Raw genomic sequence first — 19,108 nt, 5'->3', positions numbered from 1 at the left:
CCTCCTCTAATCCCAGAGTGCCCCTGCCCTCCTCTGAGGCCCAGCAGAGGAAGATCCCAGCTTTCTGCAGATCAAATACACCATAATGAGTAGGACAGCACAAGACCCAGGCAAACCTGGCTGCCTTTAGTCTCTTGTTCATTTCTGATGAACTCAAATCTTCCTCCTCTCTGTCCCCACCTTCAAAATTCTGAGCACACAACTGAATAGCCAGAACCCTCTCTTGTTTTCTTCACAAAGAAGAATCAGGTTCCTGAGAAAGCAGAACCAGACAACATGGAAGAAACAGCTGTATGAGCATGAAAAGAGCACTGGAGCCCAAGGACAAGGCACTGGAGCAGACGGCTGCCGTCCAAACACAGCCCTGAGCACCTCCACAGTGGCTGGACGCTCACACACAGTGTATAGATGCGAGAACCCGTTCGCTACTTCAGCGAGTGTTTATTGAACACTTACTCCATGCCAGACACTTGGGAAGGGAAAATGAATGACCCAGGCAATGTCCCTGGGGTCAAGAAACAGACTGTCAACAAGCCCACACCTGAAAGCACAACCCCAGACAGTGCTAAGACTCTAGAAAACCAGGTGCCATGATTCAGACGAGGAGGGAGGTACAGAACTCAGATCACTGGGAAAAGCCTCTCTGAGGAGGTGTGATCTGAGTTGAATATGTGTGAGGCAGTATTTGGGCTTCCCTGGTGGCTCAGACGGTAAAAGCGTCTGCCTACAATGTGGGAGACCCAGGTTCGATCCCTGGGTCAGGAAGATCCCTTGGAGAAGGAAATAGCAACCCACTCCAGTACTCTTGCCTGGAAAATCCCATGGACGGAGGAGCTGGGTGGGCTGCAGTCCATGGGGTGGCAAAGAGTCAGCACTTAGTCTGTTCAAGGACTAAGGTCACTAAACTACAGAATGGTGACGTTCCTAAGTGAAAGGTAGAAGCTGGAAAGGGAGCAGGGGGCTTGTGAAGGGCATTCCCAACCAGTTAAGGCTCTTCAGGCGAAAGGAACAAAATCTTCCTTAAACTAGCTGAAGCGATAAAGATAACATTGGCTGACAAAACTGGAAAGAGGATTGTAGGCTTCAGGAATGGTTTGATCAGGACTCAGTTCCATTTCTCTGGAGTTCTTTTGACTCTGCCCTCCTGTGTTGGCTTCATCCACAGGCTGGCTTCGTTCATGGTACCAAAAGTGGTTGTAGCAATTCAGGCCTCATGTCCCCACCTAGAAAGAGAGCTCCGTGGTACAAACTATCTTTCCCTTACCAGCTATTGTAGGAGGCAGTAAGAAAAGCAGTGATCTTACAGAGAGTTAATGTTCAGGTGGAGGTCTGCAGGGAGCCCAGCTTAGAAAGGAATGAATGAAAGCACAAGACGATATGGGTCTTCTAGGCGTGCCTCAAGGAAATGTGATTCCAAATAAATAAAGGCAAGATCCCAGAGGATCTACAGAAATGATAGAGTATTTGGCAGCTACTCTGGCTATTAGGGTTCTCAAACAGCCCAGGCTTGGCTCCCTTCCCAGGTGATTTCAAGTGGAATCCTAACGTTGTTTGTCTGCCTAAGGATTGCTGACAGAGAGGGAGCCAGAGTGCCCCAGACGCAGCCAGCTCACTAGAGAAGAAATGTCCAGGAAAGTGATGACTGCAGCCCATTTCTCTAACGCACATAAGGTGAATGCATTACGAAGGGAAGAGGGACAGAAGGGGAACAATCCAGAACTGCAGAAAACAAAACTGGATTCCGGCCCAGACAGTCTGCTGCATGACTGCTGTGCTTGGAGAACAGACATGCCAGCCACCCTGGGAGTTACAGCCAGAAACCACAGTGGGCTCTTGGCAGCAGGCACACTCGGGTGACGCTGTCCACGCTTGGCAGCAGGCACACTGTCCTCATGTGGATGCTGTGTGGAAAGCAGTCCCAGTCCCGTGTTAGGCACTGAGTTGCAGTCCCCAAATAGCCCAGGTGTAACCTCTGCAGCCTCATCTTAAAAATAACCCACAAGGGGGAAAAGACCTAAACAGACATTTCTCTGAAGAAGACATACAGATGTCTAACCGACACATGAAAATATACTCAACATCACTGATTATTAGAGAAATGCAAATCAAAACCACAATGAGATATTACCTCACACTGGTCAGAATGGCCATCATTAAAATGTCTACAAACAATAAATGCTGGAGAAGGTGTGGAGAAAAGGGAACTCTTGCACTGTTGGTGGGAATGTAAATTGATACAGCCACTATGGAAGATGGTATGGAGATTCCTTAAAAAACTAGGAGTAAAACCACCATATGACCGAGCAATCCCAGTCCTAGGCATATACTGTGAGGAAGCCAGGGTTGAAAAAGACACACGTATCCCATTGTTCATTGGAGCACTATTTACAATAGCTAGAACATGGACGCAGCCTAGATGTGCATCAACAGATGAATGGATAAAGAACTGTTACATATACAGAGTGGAATATTACTCGGCCATAAAAAGGAACACATTTGAGTCAGTTCTGATGAGGTAGATGAACATAGAACCTATTGTACAGAGTGAAGTGAGTCAGAAAGAGAAAGAGAAATACTGTATTCTAGTCCACATATATGGAACCTAGAAAAATGGTACTGAAGACTTTATTTACAGGGCGGCAGTGGAGAAGCAGACATAGAGCTTATGGGCATGGGGAGAGGGGAGGAGCAGGTGAGATGTATGGAAAGAGTAACATGGAAACTTACATTACCATATGTAAAATAGATAGCCAACGAGAATTTGCTATATGGCCCAGGAAACTCAAACAGGGGCTCTGTATCAACCTAGAGGGGTGGGATGGGGGGAGTTTCAAAAGGGATGTGATGTATGTATACCTATGGCTGATTCATGTTGAAGCTTGACAGAAAACAAAATTCTGTAAAGCAATTATCCTTCAATAAAAATAAAAATAATAACCCACTAGATGGCAACGTCTATGCAGCAGAGGACCACCTCTCATGGTATGCAGCCCCCACCCGTCCTTCCCATTCCCACCCCCAAAGCTGTCTCTGCCCCAAAAAATGACAAGGCAAGCCATAATAACTATTTATATATTAAAAATAAAGCAATAGTTTCAGTAAGCATTTTGTTTATGCATTTTAAGCCACTGAAGAGTAAACACTTTGGCCTTATCGAAAGGAAAAAACCATCACTGTCCACTTCCCTCCCACCCCTAACTCGGTCCTCCTGCCAGAAGTTTGGCTTCTCTTATGTGCAGAGTATCTGTGCACACACACACAGACACCGCGGGCTCACCTCGGGTCCTGGCCCAAGCACCGCTGCCACGCAGGCCACTCCAAGGTGCTGTGGCCAAGGCAGTGGGCACAACAGAACAGCACAGGCATCTTGGTTACAGAGCTCAGGGCACAGGAGAACTGGCAGAAACGTCTTATTTTGAGGTGATTCTCCCCAAGCCCTTGAGTAGAGCCAGATGCAGGCAAGGCAGGAGAGGTCAGCTTGGGCTGGTTGAAAGGAGTCCCTTTAAATTCAGGGTGTCTGAGAAAGGATTGTTGCTGGAAGAGGGATGAGGAGAGGCTGCAAACACTGTCCCCACCAGGGATGGATGAGGTCATCTAAGCCAGCAGACCCAAAGCCCATTCAAGGGCCACCTCTCCTTCTGCCCTTTCATCTCTCGGGAGACCCTTGGAGTTCTCGGGGGCAATGATCCAGGTGAGTTTGCAGGGAAGCACACAGACAGTGGGCTGGGCTCGCCCTTCCTGTGGAGAACATCTCCCTAGAGAGGGGCTGGAGCAGGAAGCTGAGGCAGCAGCCAGGACTGACTCCAGGACTCTCTCTGCCCGCCCCACTCCCAGCTCCCAGAACCTGCAGGGGGAGGGCAGGTGCCCAACATGTGTGGTGGAAAGGGCATTTCCCCCATGGAGACAGGGCAAGCTCTGGAGTGGCTTCCAAGAGGCAGAGCGCTGTCCTCCAAGACACAGATGTTCCTCCCGGTTCCCCCAGAAGCTGCTCGGGTGAAGGCCGTGGGGCTGGCAGGCAGAGCTGTGCTGGCTGGAGAGGTGGGGGCAGTCTGAGTCCCCCGAGTCGCTCCTCTGCCCTCTCTCAGAAATGCTCCTTCTGGACAGTGGTGGGGGCTTTGCTGCTCTTGATGTCCTCCTCCCCCTCCCCCTCCTGGGGTTTCTACAAGACAGACAAGGGGACAGCCCTTGGGGTGAGGAGGTAGGGACTGCACCCTGCTGAGTATCTGCCTGCCCATACATCTGGAATCCGAGGGGGAGACCAGAGTCCCAGGTACTCAGCATCCCCGACTGAACAAGGACGAGGACAGGGGCTCCGGTCACGCACTGTGCTCCCCAGACACACACACCATCACGACAGGAGCAAAGGAGGAGCGAAAAGGTCAGCCTTCCGGGACACCACAGCCTCCAGGGACCATCTCACTGTGAGTGCCACTGAGCTCCGGTCACCCTCCCCTTCTGACGGCCTCGCCCCACCTGGATGGACCCCCACGTGGCTGTGGATGGGCCAGGTCTGCCGCCTCCTCAGGAGTGCTGACTACCCCCGGTCAGGGGCAGCCCCCAGGTGAGGAGCACGGTTACCATGTGTGTGGAACAGACGCACAGTGAACTGTTACCAAGACAGGATGCAGTATGGCTCAAAGTATGTATATATTAATATAGCGTCCCCAGAGAAGAAGAGACTCTGGCTGTTTGTCATCAGATTTCTTGGGGACGATTTCACGGAATTAGAAGGTATTCAAGGTCTCGCTTGTTAGCTGGGTGGGATTTAAATATGCCCTGAAGATTATGCTCTGAGGCCCCTAAGTACGAACTGCCAACTTGGACATTTGTCTGCTGTTTTAGGAACACTTTGCTTCGTCCCTCAGGGGCTCATCTCGCTCCCAACAAGGCCTCGAGCACAGGCCGAGCCATACACAGCTCTGACCATCGAGGCTGGCGGAGCACATGCAGGCCACGTCAGCTGGACAAACGGCACTTCACCCGCCATGACCTGCAGGGCAGCCCGTGGCGGAGGCAAAGCGGGAGATCCAGCATCCAGTTCTCCATCTTGCTAACTTGTCGGCACCAGCTTGGCCTCATCTCTGAGAAGCCCTCACTCAGGAGCCAGGAGCAGGAGCAGACTTCAACCACTCACACCACCTCCTGTCTCTGACACACTCATGCACACACACCCGCCTCCTTCAGCACCATCACCTTGAAGTCACAGATAAACAGGGCTTAGTGTCTCTGGGGCCAAGAACTACCAACTGGAAGACAAATGGAAACCCAAACACAGAGTGTCATCATTAGCATCAGGCCTGACCCACTGGAAGTTCTGGCTCTTTCTGCCAATGACCCACCTCACCGATCAGAAAGCGCAGCTCTGGCCTGATGCGCTCCCTGCCCTGTTGTCCCCTGACGCTGAGACTGAGGTCCTGGGACAGTCTGCAGGTCCCTCCCACACCTGCCACCTAGGTGGGAAAATGACGGCTCCTTCATGACGCCCTCTGACAGCCCTGACTCCCCTGGAACCAGCCCCCTGTGACTCTGACCCCCGTCCCACAAGGCCCCCCAGGTGTATCCAGGACAGCACCGTGAGCCTGCACCCACTGGCCTCCTGGCCCGACTCGCGCTGCTTCCCACGGTCCACATGCATGGGACTGAGCCCTCACCGCCTGCTGGATAACAAACCTGGCCCACGGGGACAAGGATCTGCCTGCGAGACAGGGAAATGTGGGACGACCTAAGTAGGAAACAGGAGGAAATGGAGATGTGTACATGGAGATGTGGGGTTTGGGGGGCAGTTGTGTAGAAAGGTTGTCAGACTCTCCTAAGGAAACGAGCAGGGTAGAAAGCCCAATGCACAGTGCACCCACAGGAAACACACAGGGAAATGAGTAAGATGTTACTTACGAAATTATCTCTGGTTGCTACAAATACCTGAAAGGAAAACACAGATTATGAAGTAAACATAGCAAAATTTCTATCACTTCACACAATGGGTCACATTTCAAATTGAAACATTTTTACTAGAATCCATCCTGTTATCACAGGCATCTTTTACTCAGGCTCACAATCGATTCACCAAAGTGTCCCAAATCACGTTTCCTCGTCAGTGGCTCAGAGACAAGCCCATCTCCGCAGGGCTGCTGCCACGCTTCTCACAGGCTCCTGAGAAGACCGCTCCTGTCTCAGGCGTTCCCTGTGCCCCACTGAATGTCCTGTTCCAGGCGCCTCCCCCGACCTGCTCCCTGCTGCCCGCTGCCAACTCCAGAGCTTGAGATCAGAGGACAAAGACCTAAAGACTAGCATCCAATCATCAAAAGGACTAAATATACCTGTTTCAGATTCAATTTTTCTTGTGGAAATTGGCAAAGATTTTTCAAACTGGTAAATACGTCAGTTTGGACCTTACATACTCTGAGAGCAGGGTAAACAAGTAGTGTTGACAGCACCTTTCTAGAGGACAGCTGAGTAATACACATCAAGGTCTTAAACATGGGCATGGCCACTGACCCGTTACTCAAGGAAATACTTTGCTAAAGAACAGGCCCAAAGATCTAGCTTCTGGGACACTGATCACAGTATTGTTTAAAAACAATATTTAGAAACAACCTTAATATTCCTGGACAAGAAAACTGTTAAATCATGTTTATCCACGTGCAATTCTTAGGACACTGTGCAGTCATTAAAGGTATGCTGCAAGTGGGGGGAAAAGTGTATTGTAAGAAACTAATGAACTGATAAAGCGCTGGCAACAAGTAAAAAAAAAAAGCACATAGAACAAGATTCCGTTTCTATTAAAAATACAGCTGTGTACACTATTATATGTGGACACAGACATATATAAGAAATGCAAAAATAACAGCACCTCATCTCTAGCTGATACTATTACAGGTGACCATTAAATTTTTACACTTTTCCATATTTTTTAGTTATTTTACAAAGAAACATGTATTACCTCTGTAATAAGCTTTAAGTCTTTTCTTCTGTTTTTAAAGGAATATATCCTACTATGCTCCTTCTTAAAGCTGAAAATTCCTTTCATCCTGGTTCAGACTTGAAACCTAACAGTTTGATTAAAATACTCCATAGCCCATTAGCGCAATTGGGAAGCACTTTTCTGTTCTAGATCAAACTCCTGGTCCTCTCCCCTTTCACCATCAATGCCTGCTTCCTGACTTGTCCTTTTAGAGCCCTGCTGGCAACCCACTGGTCTCTCCATCCCCTGGCACTGCCTGGGGGGCAGTCACATGCCAGGAGAGCCACTGCCTGGAGACCACCACCACCATGACGGAGCGATGGAGCCAGCCCCCAGCCTTCCTCCCCAGTCACCGATCGAGGCTAAGAGGAGAGGAGTCGGGGCCTCGGGACTTGTCTCAGGACCCCGGGGTGGGTGCTCCTCTGCAGACTGTGACACAGGGACCAGCTCTGGGGGCCAGAGCAGGGAGGCCAGGAGCAGGGAAGGAAGTGGCAGAAAAACCAGGAGAGGGCAGCAGAAAAGCGGGGCTGAGCCCCACAGAGGAAACCCTTTGTCTCCATGTGTGTGACGCTGAGCTGCTCTCACAGCCACCAGTCCCCCAGGCGCTCCCTCCGCTTCCCCCCCATGCCACAGCCTCAGCAAAGTCTGTGCCCACATCTCAGCCAAGCAGCTCCCACATACTCACATTCTCAGGATCCTCTGCCTCCGGAGATCTGCCTTAATGAATGCTAAGATCAAGGGATGACAAAGAAGGGAAAGTTATCAAGCAGAGCAATGGTCAAGCTCATCCACGAGAGGGAGCCCTTAACTCGCCTAAGGGTCACGGGTATCCCCCCTCCTTCAGACCTTCCAGGGATATGGAGGTTCCACCAGCCAGCCTGACAGAGCCTGGGAACCACTGCTGTACAGACAGGAAGAAGCCAGTGACGACACTGGCCTCCATGCATAGACCCCTGATATTTGCAGGGAGTTTGCACACAGTGCTCCAAGCCTCACAGCCATCTCCATTCTACAGATTAGGAAAGTGGGGCTCACAGAGGCTGGTCCCCTTGCCCATGGTCAAGGTCTATGGAGGTCAGTGCAACAGTACAGGGTTCTGACAAGGGTCTATTGCGGGTAGGGTGGGGGCAAAGCCCATGCTCATGCTTCCCAAAGATACTTCCTCGCGAGCCCTCCGCTTTGCACCTCTGCACCAGTGTCCCGGATCTGTGTGATCAGTCAGGACACTGGGGTCTGAATCTGCCAACAGCGTAAACTCAGGCACAGTCAGAGCATCACTTTGTCCTGAGGCCCTGACTCACCAGTGAGCACTGCTCCAAGGGTCAGGAAGACACACAGGAAGATGTTCCCAGGCATGGTTCCATAGTTGTCGATAATCTGGCCCTGGGAGATGGTGAAGATGATCCCGAATACCTGCAAAGACACGGAGAAGACGGGAGACAGGGGCCCAGCCACGCAGCCCACGGGGAGCTGAGCTGCCTTATGCAGCGCCTGCACCTGCCGAGCCCAGCAGGGAACACAGGCCCACGGCTCCGGTGCCACGACCCAACGAGAGGCCTACCTGGGCAGACACGTTGAGGAGGCCAGACGACGACACAACTTCCGATTCCAGGTATGTCAGCTCCACGGCAAACTCAAACCCCAGAGTGAGATAGCCGGTTATGGAGAAGCTGACGACCAGATCACAGAAACAAGGTGATGGAGGACTTCCGGAACAAGGAGGACAGGAGCCCATCTCCTCCGTACAACGACTTTGCCTGTTGGCTTTCTTCCCATCAAGACATTCCAGGCCCTTGAAAATCAGGCCAGGCCAAGAAAACAGGGACTCTTGCAGGCCAGAAAGGAGCCAAGGCTATTTTCTCAGCTGGCCCTTTGGGGATCCCTGTTCCTTCTGCATCTGACCATCAGTTAGACAGGGCCAGCATTTTCAGGAGGGGTTGGGATGCCTGGAGTGTTCAGCCCTCAGCTGAGAACTGCTGTGTGATGGGTACATGGCCCTGGGCTGGCAGGGGAAGTCCCTGGATATTGACCAGCCTCTCCATGGCTCTCTGGGACTCAAGGGGAGGGGCTCGGAGTCTTGAGTGTCCTTCAGAGAGGTGCCAGCAAAGCAGGACTCAATCTCTCTCTCTCACACACACACACAGTCATGTACAGCCCACAGAAAAATAATTGGGAGGTGACAATGAGCAGAGGTCCCTGTGGACAGGTTCTTTCTCATATAACCAGTCTAGAAAATGCCAGTTCTGTGATCTGACATCTGCACCACACCTTCTGCTGCTTTCACATCTGTAATCACTCTCATGGCTTCTAACACCTGCATACATATGGCAGGCCACTCTTATCTTCTGGGTCTCAGAGCACTTATGTGACATGCCTAGGGTTTCAGATAGTCCCCAGCATAAGTGACATTAGGACCCACCCTTTCTGATTCCCAGACCCATGTGCTTTCTGTGGCCCCTTGTTGTCCCAGGCAGAGTTCATAAAGACAGGACATTTCCTAGCCTCCTAGAGATTTGTGAAGGACACGGTCCATCTCATCAGCATGGATGGGCCTGGAAGCCCCCAGGGAGCCTTCTGAAATCTGACAGGTGAACATGACCTCTGGCCACCATTTGCATCTTTCTGGAGGTCAGTGAGAGGCTGCAGAGGGACTCCTATTTCTCTAGGAGGTCAGAGCTCTAGGAGCCATGCAGTGGTACTTTCCTGTTAAGCAGGTGAGAGGTGAAACTTACCCAATTATCCCAGCAGTGATGTATACTATCCACAGGTGTCCCAGGTTCAAGGTCCCTGTGTACCCCGCCATGCCCACCAGAGTCATGATGTAGAGTACCAGGGAGGTCTGCCTACAAAGAGAGGCAAAGGCTCTAAGTGACGGCCCGCAGACTTCACCAGGATCTTTCCTTCCTCCCTCCCATACTCCCTCCCTCCCATCCTTCGGGTACCTACTATATGTCAAGTCGTCTGCTGTGTGCTGGGACATCTACTCACATGGACACGGTGTCCATGTGGTTAGTGGACAGAAGACCCATGATCACACAAATAGTTCTTGTGCTCAGAGCTACCAAGGGTCAGACCAGGACAGTATGAAGCCATCTTGAGGCATGTGTGTTCTGCTGTAGACCCCTCTCAACCAGATCACTCTGCACCTGGACTTGACACATCCTACCTACATGAAAGAAGGGCACAGCTCTTTCGTCTCCTTCTCCTTCACCAAAAAAAAAAAAACAAACAGGGGCACACACCAGCTGTGGTCAGGTGGCAGTGGTCACAGGACCAAGAAGCCCATTTTGCTTGTCTGCATCGCCCCCCGGCCCCCGGACAGTGCCGGGCAGGGACCTGACTGTGAGTCTCTCTCATCTCCACGTCCTTCCTCTTGCCACCTGCACACGTGCAGCACAGCTTTCCCTGCTGAATCTGAACTCCTCCACTCCTGACAGTGCAGCTGAGAGAACAGTCTCCAGCCCTGAACTAGCCCCTGATTCCAAAGCCCAAGGGAGAAAGCTGTGCCCCCTCCTGGGTGCGTATCCCTCTACTGGTCCCTCAAAAGGCCCATCACTGCTGGCTTCCGTTTCAGGCTCACCCTGCCTGAGCCCCTCCACGCACCTCTCCCCCAAGTTGCCCCCCAGGACCGCTGTGGCCCTGAGTCCTGCACTGGGACCGGCCCCCTCTCCCCGTCCTCCTGACTGAGGTCAGGGACTCACAAGGCACCTCCTTGTGCACTCTGGCCATGAGCATCAGGACTCAGACCACGGAAGCTCAGAGCCTTCCCTCATCTCTGCTGAAGCCAGAAACAAGGTGGGGTGGCTGGCAGGTGTATACTGTGCTTATGTCAAACTAATACTGCACTTGATGGATGCCAGAGATTCTCTTAAGCACTTTACATGCAGTTAGTATTTCATTCAACTCTTACAAAAGGTGTGCAAGAAAAGTCTGTACAACTATCCTGAATGTGACCAAAGAGGAAACATGAGGCTCAGGCTATGTGTCCAAGGTCATGCACGCAGTAACCGCATAGCTAAGGTTTGAACCCAGAACTGGGATTGGAAATCTGTGCTCTTTCTACTCCCCCACACAGGAATACTAACACCCGGTTAGTCTTTGGAAAAGAGCAACAGCCTCTGAAGGACACTCCTCCCTCCTGGATCTTCAAAGCAGCTGCTGAGGTCAGAGGGCCTTCATCTCTTCTCGCCCTGCTCCCCGCATCCAGGCCCTCCCGCTCACAACCCAGCCCCATGGACACCCATCTCCCTTGCTGACCACACAAGCTCACCTTTTGCCATATTTCTTTACACACAGCTTCTTCTCAAACCACTAGCCTGTCTGCAAAACCATCCGTAGCCTCAGCCAGACATAAATGGATCTGACCATCCAATTTCTGTCTCCAAACCAAAGGAGACCCACGTGGGAGCCTCAGGGAGAAGGAACAGGCACCAAAATGCCCAGATGACAGAGCTCCCCACCCTTTCTCTGCCCAAGTAGTGGAGCGGAAAGAAGAATGTCCATGCTGATTGCAGGATGCAGATATCAAATGCCACTAGGAACCGTATCAGCTAGACTCTGCAGTGTCCTCCCAGCCTTTCGCTGTCTTTTCACTGTCTTTTCTGGTTCATCTGAATCATCTGGTTGCCCACATCCCGGCCCCGCCAACATTTCAATCCCTCCTTTCTGTTGCCACAGAGCAAACCTGGAAGAGAAATGCTGCTATCCCCCAGTTCAAGGGCGGCCAGTCCTCACTACCTGAAACCAGCAACCAGCATATGGCAGAAACGAGGCAGTAGCCCAGCTCTGCCAGCAGTAATTAGGACCAGCTGGGCTCCTCCTTGTGTCCAGCCAGGCAGCCACATCCCCAGGGAGGGCCTCAGTTGGCCTTTGCCGAGGGCAGCCAGAGGGAGCCCTGGTCTGACCAGAGCCTCATAGAAGTGGGTTTGTGTGCAGAGAACAGGTCTGCCACTGTCTGTCACCTCCAGACACTGGGAACTTTGGAGGCCTTGACAAAGCAGCCCAGAATACTGCCCTGCCCAGCGCAGGACAGCCCAGGCAGCTGCCCCACTGAGCAGCATTAACTGAGCACCCAGTGGATGTGGAGCACAGGACAGACACAAGTTGAGCCTCTGTTTCCAGAGCACTTTCTCCAAGGCTGGCTACTGAATCAAGGCATCTGGGTTGATTTTTAAATGCAGACTCCCCTACTGAATTGACATCCATGAGGGTGGAACCCAGGGATCTGTGTTTTTAGTAAGCGTCCTGGCTGCTGCTGCTGCTAAGTCACTTCAGTCGTGTCCGACTCTGTGTGACCCCATAGATGGCAGCTCACCAGGCTCCCCCATCCCTGGGATTCTCCAGGAAAGAACACTGGAGTGGTTTGCCATTTCCTTCTCCAATGCATGAAAGTGAAAAGTGAAAGTGAAGTCGCTCAGTCGTGTCCAACTCTTAGTGACCCCATTGACTGAAGCCTACCAGGCTCCTCCGCCCATGGGATTTTCCAGGCAAGAGTACTGGAGTGGGGTGCCATTGCCTTCTCCGATTAGCCTGCAATCCACTAAAATTTTAGTGGCTCTTAGAAATGCACTGGGTAATCAGGACTAAACCACATCACAGTATTTACCAATGACGTGGAAGCAACTGCAAGGTAATACACTGAGAATTGTTGGAAGCACAGAGCACCCTGGTTAACCCCATGGGGTCCATGAAGGAGCCATGGAAACCTGGCAATGGAACCACCTTCTCATCCCCACTCTTTGGCGTTTCCACATACGTCCAACTGCTGATCCTTTTCTATGTTTCTTTTCTCTTTCCTTTGCTCCTTCTATGATCTACTTGGATGGAACTCGGAAAAGCCTGATGTCCTCTATCTCTAATCTTCCTATGGTCCCCACAGGGAAGGAACTGCTTCCCTCATTTTATAAATGAGGAAACTGAGCCTCCAAGAAGATACATCTGAACTGCCTCCTTGACCACTCATACCCCAGCTGCTGCAATCACATCCTCAGAGCCATGTTCCTAATGAACATGTCATTTCATAACACGGTCTCCAATTCAGTCCAAGCGGAAGAGTCACTTACTTGTAGGTTTTGGTCCTATCCAGCCAGATGCCTGAGATCACAGCCCCAAGCATTCCTGCAAGGACGATGGTCAGGCCGATTCTTCCAACTATCACACCTTCCTCCTGGAAAAACCACAGCCCCAAGGATCACTCAAGGATGGAACAAGACATCTGATGGGGCGCAGTCACCAGCAGGCAAAGGGGTAAAGACAAGTAACTGGCGTGCCATTAGAGCCAGTTCTCAGAAAGTATTAGAACAAGATGACCTGTAAGAAGCTGCCAGTGGGGACAGAATCCTAGAATAATTGCTCCTCCCAACATAATATAACCCTGGATGTGTGTGGATCATACTGAATCCTGGGGGGAAATAAATTCTATCCTAGAACCACTTTTAGATAGATTTTTAAAAATATAATCTTTATAGGAAATCTTTGTCATTATTCCCATCTCTAAGATGGAAAAACTGTATATATATCCAAAGATTCCACACTTAGATTTTTTTCCAGCTATCAATGCTAAAGGGATAGAAAGATAATAATTATATATACTTAAAGTGTTTTTAGAAGCCAGACAGCATGCTGGGCATTTTTATATCATCATCTCATTTAATTCTCCAAATTCCCCACCATAAGGTTAGGAATCAATATTCCCCATATACTCATATGAAGACACTGAGGCACAGTGAGATTAGCCCACTAGCCCAAGGTCATGGGGCCTTTATTAAGTGCAGAGGTAGGATTTGAACTCAGAGCTGTCACCCTCCAACACTGGAACACTCAACACACAGTGGCCCATGCTCCCACAAGCATGAGACCCTTGATTTTTAAAAGGAGGCCTGGGCCTTGGATTCTTGATTGTAAATATTCAGAGTCCCATTCCCAACCCTCCCTGGTTCTGGAAACATTTACAACAGGCTTTCTGTTGAGCCACTAAGCATTTAAAATTAAACCTTGTCCCCATTTCACAACTGAGATGTTTCAGCTGCGAGTCTGTGTGTATGTGTTTGCCTACTATGTTGTCCGGCACCACATTATATACTTTACACATATATATCTTAGCATTTACTTTCTAAGCCTCAACTAATCTTTCAATAAGCAATTAGGCTTCTTCTGAGAAAAGAAAATGAGAGCTAAGAGACGGTAAACCAGTGTATCACACATCTGAGTTCTATTGGCGGTGGGGCTGAGACCCAGAGCCGCCTCCCTCCAAATCCTGGAGCTCACACCATAGCATGCCGCCTCCCCAGCTCCTGCCCAGACTAGAGATCGCCTTCTCTCAGGACCCAGCAGGTTTGGGGGACACCCTTACCACGTAGTGGAAGATCACCATGCGATTCAGCAGGGTGCACAAGGCATAAAAAGCACCAGCATTCAGACCTGAAGGAGGCAGGGAGAAACACAGCATTAGGGATGTTCTCCTGCTGGGGCCATCGCTGACTTCTGCCCCCAGGGGTGAGAGGTCAGAAACGCTCACCTCCTTGCAGTGAGAGTGGTGCCCTCAGAGAAGAAGAAATGCGCCAAAACAAATAAAAGTAATCACTTGAATCTCTTCTTAACCACACAGCATTGCCGACTCATCCCTTTAGCTCTGTCCTGGAAACCCAGGTTCCAGAAAGTACATATTACTCCCAGTCAGAACTGTCTACATCCTTCTTAAGGGTTGGCCTGACCTAAGGGTTCGGTGAAACTAAGGGACACCTTTCCACCTCCTCCTGATGACCTATGCCCCCTAAAGAATGCTCCAGACCTCTGACCCCTGACAACACTCCCTCTGTAGGTAGACTGTCACCTCTTTTCAACATCCCTCTTTCAACTATCTTCTCAGATTCCATATCACCCAAAATCCTATATTTGAAATCAGAAAGGACCCTAAAGAATATCTAGTTGATGCTCCTGATTCATTGATTCATCCATCAAGTAAATGGAGCACCTAGAATATATTTTAGTAATCGGTGTCATTAGAGAATGAGGCCATTTGTCCAAAACCATATAGTGACTGTGTAACTAAAATGAGACTAAAACTGATCCAAAGAAAAGGACCTCCTACCCTCCCTTCATAATAATGATTATGATTGTGGTGACGCTCACACGACTACCACTGGCACACTTGGCATTGGGTCCACTTAGAAAGATGTAAGACAGGATCCGGTGCCCAGGCAGGGCAGCCTCAGGAATTGATGGTGATGGCTGATGGTGATGGTGGTGGTGGTGACGGTGGTGATTGTAGTGATGGTGGTGGTGGTGATGGTGGTGATGGTGATGGTAGTAGTGGTGGTGGTGATGGTGGTGGTGCTGGTGGTGATGGTGATGGTGGTGATGGTGGTGGTGATGCTGGTAGTGGTGGTGGTGGTGATGCTGGTGGTGATGGTGATGCTGGTGATGGTGGTGGTGGTAGTGATGGTGATGTTGGTGGTGATGGTGGTGGTGGTGATGCTGGTGGTGGTGGTGGTGGCGGTGGTGATGGTGGTGGTGGTATTGGTGATGCTGGTGGTGATGGTGGTGGTGGTGGTGATGGTGGTAGTGGTGGTGATGGTGGTGGTGGTGATGGTGATGCTGGTGGTGGTGATGGTGATGCTGGTGATAGTGATGGTGGTGGTGGTAGTGATGGTGATGGTGATGCTGGTGGTGATGGTGGTGGTAGTGATGGTGGGGCTGGCAATGGGGGTGATGGTGGTGGTGGTGGTGATGCTGGTGGTGGTGGTGGTGATGCTGGTGGTAATGGTGATGGTGGTGGTGGTAGTGATGGTGGGGCTGGCAATGGGGGTGATGGTGGTGGTGGTGGTGATGTTGGTGGTGGTGGTGATGGTGGTGGTGGTGGTGGTGATGGTTCAGGTGGTGATGGTGGTGGTGGTGATTGTGATGCTGGTGGTGGGGGGGGTGATGGTGGTGATGGTGATGCTGGTGGTGGTGGGGGGGGTGATGGTGGTGATGGTGATGCTGGTGGTGATGGGGGTGGGGGTGATGGTGGTGGTGATGGTGGGGGTGGTTGAGGTGGTGATGGTGGTGGTGGTGATGGTGATGGTGGTGGTGCTGGTGGTGATGGTGGGGGGTGGTGGTGGTGATGGTGGTGGTTATGCTGGTGGTGATGGTGGTGGTGGTGGTGGTGGTGGTGGTGACGCTGGTGGTGATGGGCGTGGTGGTGGTGGTAGTGGTGGTGACGCTGGTGGTGATGGGGGTGGGGGTGACGGTGGTGGTGGTGATGGTGGGGGTGGTTGAGGTGGTGATGGTGGTGGTGGTGATGGTGATGCTGGTGGTGGTAGTGATGGTGGGGCTGGCAATGGGGGTGATAGTGGTGGTGGTGGTGATGCTGGTAGTGATGGTGGTGGTGGTTGAGGTGGTGATGGTGGTGGTGGTGGTGATCGTGATGCTGGTGGTGGTGGTGGGGGGGTGATGGTGGTGGTGGTTGAGGTGGTGATGGTGGTGGTGGTGGTGCTGATGGTGGGGCTGGCAATAGGGGTGATGGTGGTGGTGATGGTGATGCTGGTGGTGGGGAGGGGGTGATGGTGGTGATGGTGATGCTGGTGGTGATGGGGGTGGGGGTGATGGTGGTGGTGATGGTGGGGGTGGTTGAGGTGGTGATGGTGGTGGTGGTGATGGTGATGGTGGTGGTGCTGGTGGTAATGCTGGTGGTGATGGTGGGGGGTGATGGTGGTGATGGTGGTGGTTATGCTGGTGGTGACGGTGGTGGTGGTGGTGGTGACGCTGGTGGTGATGGGGGTGGTGGTGGTGGTGGTGGTGATGCTGGTGGTGATGGGGGTGGGGGTGACGGTGGTGATGGTGGGGGTGGTTGAGGTGGTGGTGGTGATGGTAATGCTGGTGGTGGTGGTGATGGTGGTGGTGACGGTGGTGGTGGTGGTGCTGATGGTGGTGGTGACGGTGGTGGTGGTGGTGCTGATGGTGGTGGTGACGGTGGTGGTGGTGGTGCTGATGGTGGGGCTGGCAATGGGGGTGATGGTGGTGGTGGTGGTGATGCTGGTGGTGATGGTGGTGGTGGTTGAGGTGGTGATGGTGGTGGTGGTGGTGATCGTGATGCTGGTGGTGGTGGTGATCGTGATGCTGGTGGTGGTGGGGGGTGATGGTGGTGATGGTGGTGGTGGTGGTGGTGGTGGCAGTGGTGACGCTGGTGGTGGTAGTGGGGGGTGATGGTGGTGATGGTGGTGGTTACGCTGGTGGTGATGGTGGTGGTGGTGATGCTGGTGGTCATGGTGGTGATGCTGGTGGTGAGGGCAGTGGCATGCCCTTACATACTTGACACTTTTCTAAATACCTTACAGTCCTAATAACGTAAAGTAGGTCATATTCTCTTCCAATTTTATAGATGTGAAAGGTACACTCAGATTTGAAAAACAATTATACAGAGGTCAGTCTGGAAGACTCACCAGGGGTCTTTTTAATTTCAGCTAATTTTGAGGCTCATGTGACTGCCACTGGCACACCTGGCATTAGGTCCACTTAGAAGGACATAAGACAGGACACGGTGCCCAGGGATGGCAGCCTCAGGCACCCCTCTTCACTGGAGCCAGTCCACGGGACCCCAGGCCACAGAGCCACTCAGAAGCCATCCTCTTTCGCCCCTAAGCAGATGGCTCAGCGCAGGGAAACGTGGGTGTGGCCCCCACCCTGCCTCAGCCCCTCCCAGGAGCCACTATTGTTTGTAACTCAAGCACAGGCTTAGTTGCCAGGATCCCCATAAAGGACAGGCCCGTGGAGAGAGTCACTGTGCTCAGAGAAACACAAAGAATGGCTTCCCAACAGGGGTGAGAAGATGGCCCAGGAGGGGGACCAAGCTGGTAGAGGAGTGGAACGTGGAGCTCATCTTCTCCCACCAAAACATTAGAAACACACCTGCAATGGAACAAATCACACAGAACAGCTACTGAACACTGACAGAAGCCCCCAGACTTCCATAAAGACGAGAAAACCTCCACAAAGAAGGAATCAGGGTGGGGCCTCTGCCCCAGGAGGGAGCTGTGAAGGAGGGAAGGTTCCCGCACCTGGGGAAGCCTCCTCACCAGGAAGGGGATAAGACTGGATGAGGAAGAGCTTCTGAGCCCAGGAGGAGGGCACAGCAGCTGGTTTGTCAAAGGCAAAAAGGAGAATGACCTGCACAGAAGGCCAGCACCATCTCCCGGCACCTCCCAGCCTGAGATACTCCCCCATCGGTCCAGGCGGGGACTGGATGATGAAGCTCAGGCTTCAGAGGTCAGACCCAGAGAGAGGACCAGGGTTGGCTGCATGAAAATAGCCTGAATAGGTGACTGCGGCAAAGGAGCGTGTACTTAGAAGATGCTTGGGCCTGCCAGAGAGGCAAGGTGCCATTATTGGGGGCACATGAGGGGAGGGGCAGGACCACCATGAGAGCTTCTTTCCCTGTGAGCATGCCCAGGAAACAGGACACCACTTACAGGAGGTCCAAGGACAGCACAAGTCACCACTGTCCGGTGGGCTCGAGGGGCAGGCACAGATTGCCACCAGGAGACCCATGAGTAGGCGCCAGGCCCTGTGCCCACTGTCCTGGGGGCACGCAAGGCCTGCTGTAACTGCACACCCCATATCACCGGGATAACAGCCAGCACACATTGAGGGAAGAGGCAGCAAGCATCTAAACTAAAAGCAGCCTCTCGATTCCAAAAGAGAGTGCAGAGGAGAAGGACTTGAGCTCACCTCCTCTTGTAAAAATGCCAAACCTGGAAAAAGAATGAAGGCACAGACTGAGAAGTTACAAGAGATGTTCAACAAAGAGCTAGGAAATATAAAGAACAAACAGAGGTGAGCAACACAGTAACTGTTATGAAAAACACACTAGGAGGAATCCATAGCAGAATAACTGAGGCAGAAGAGCAAATAAATGAGGTGGGAGGCTGAATGATGGAAATCACTGCTGTGGGACAGAATAAAGACAAAAGAATGACAAGAAATGAAGGCAGTCTCAGAGACTTCTGGGACAACACTAAACATACCAACACTTGCATTGCTGCTGCTGCTAAGTCACTTCAGTCGTGTCTGGCTCTGTGCAGCCCCATAGACGGCAGCCCACCAGGCTCCCCCGTCCCTGGGATTCTCCAGGCAAGAACATTGCAGTGGGTTGCCATTTCCTTCTCCAAT

At 51.8% G+C, this 19,108-nt stretch overlaps 1 protein-coding gene across 2 annotated transcripts in view; it reads right to left on the bottom strand.

Moving 5' to 3' along the window:
• Positions 1–2,879: 2,879 nt before the first annotated feature.
• LOC113899136 (feline leukemia virus subgroup C receptor-related protein 2-like) overlaps positions 2,880–19,108 on the bottom strand; it is a 29,316-nt gene continuing 13,087 nt past the window's right edge. Inside the window, exons 5-12 of one of the 2 annotated variants that reach the window (XM_027552473.1) lie at positions 14,313–14,380; positions 13,024–13,127; positions 9,694–9,804; positions 8,523–8,631; positions 8,263–8,374; positions 7,647–7,689; positions 5,893–5,919; positions 2,880–4,159 (exon numbers count right to left, since the gene is read on the bottom strand). In XM_027552473.1, the coding sequence (XP_027408274.1) occupies positions 5,910–5,919; positions 7,647–7,689; positions 8,263–8,374; positions 8,523–8,631; positions 9,694–9,804; positions 13,024–13,127; positions 14,313–14,380 (557 nt within the window). In that variant the 3' untranslated portion in view covers positions 2,880–4,159; positions 5,893–5,909. Of the gene's footprint in view, positions 4,160–4,834; positions 4,848–5,892; positions 5,920–7,646; positions 7,690–8,262; positions 8,375–8,522; positions 8,632–9,693; positions 9,805–13,023; positions 13,128–14,312; positions 14,381–19,108 lie in introns of both variants that reach the window. The other variant, XM_027552474.1, reaches the window with a different exon arrangement.

This window comes from Bos indicus x Bos taurus, chromosome 10 (genome assembly GCF_003369695.1).
Source record: "Bos indicus x Bos taurus breed Angus x Brahman F1 hybrid chromosome 10, Bos_hybrid_MaternalHap_v2.0, whole genome shotgun sequence".
Classification (NCBI taxonomy): domain Eukaryota; kingdom Metazoa; phylum Chordata; class Mammalia; order Artiodactyla; family Bovidae; genus Bos; species Bos indicus x Bos taurus.
The sequence above is the reverse complement of the archived record's forward strand: the minus strand, read 5'-3'. Positions and strand labels throughout refer to the sequence as shown.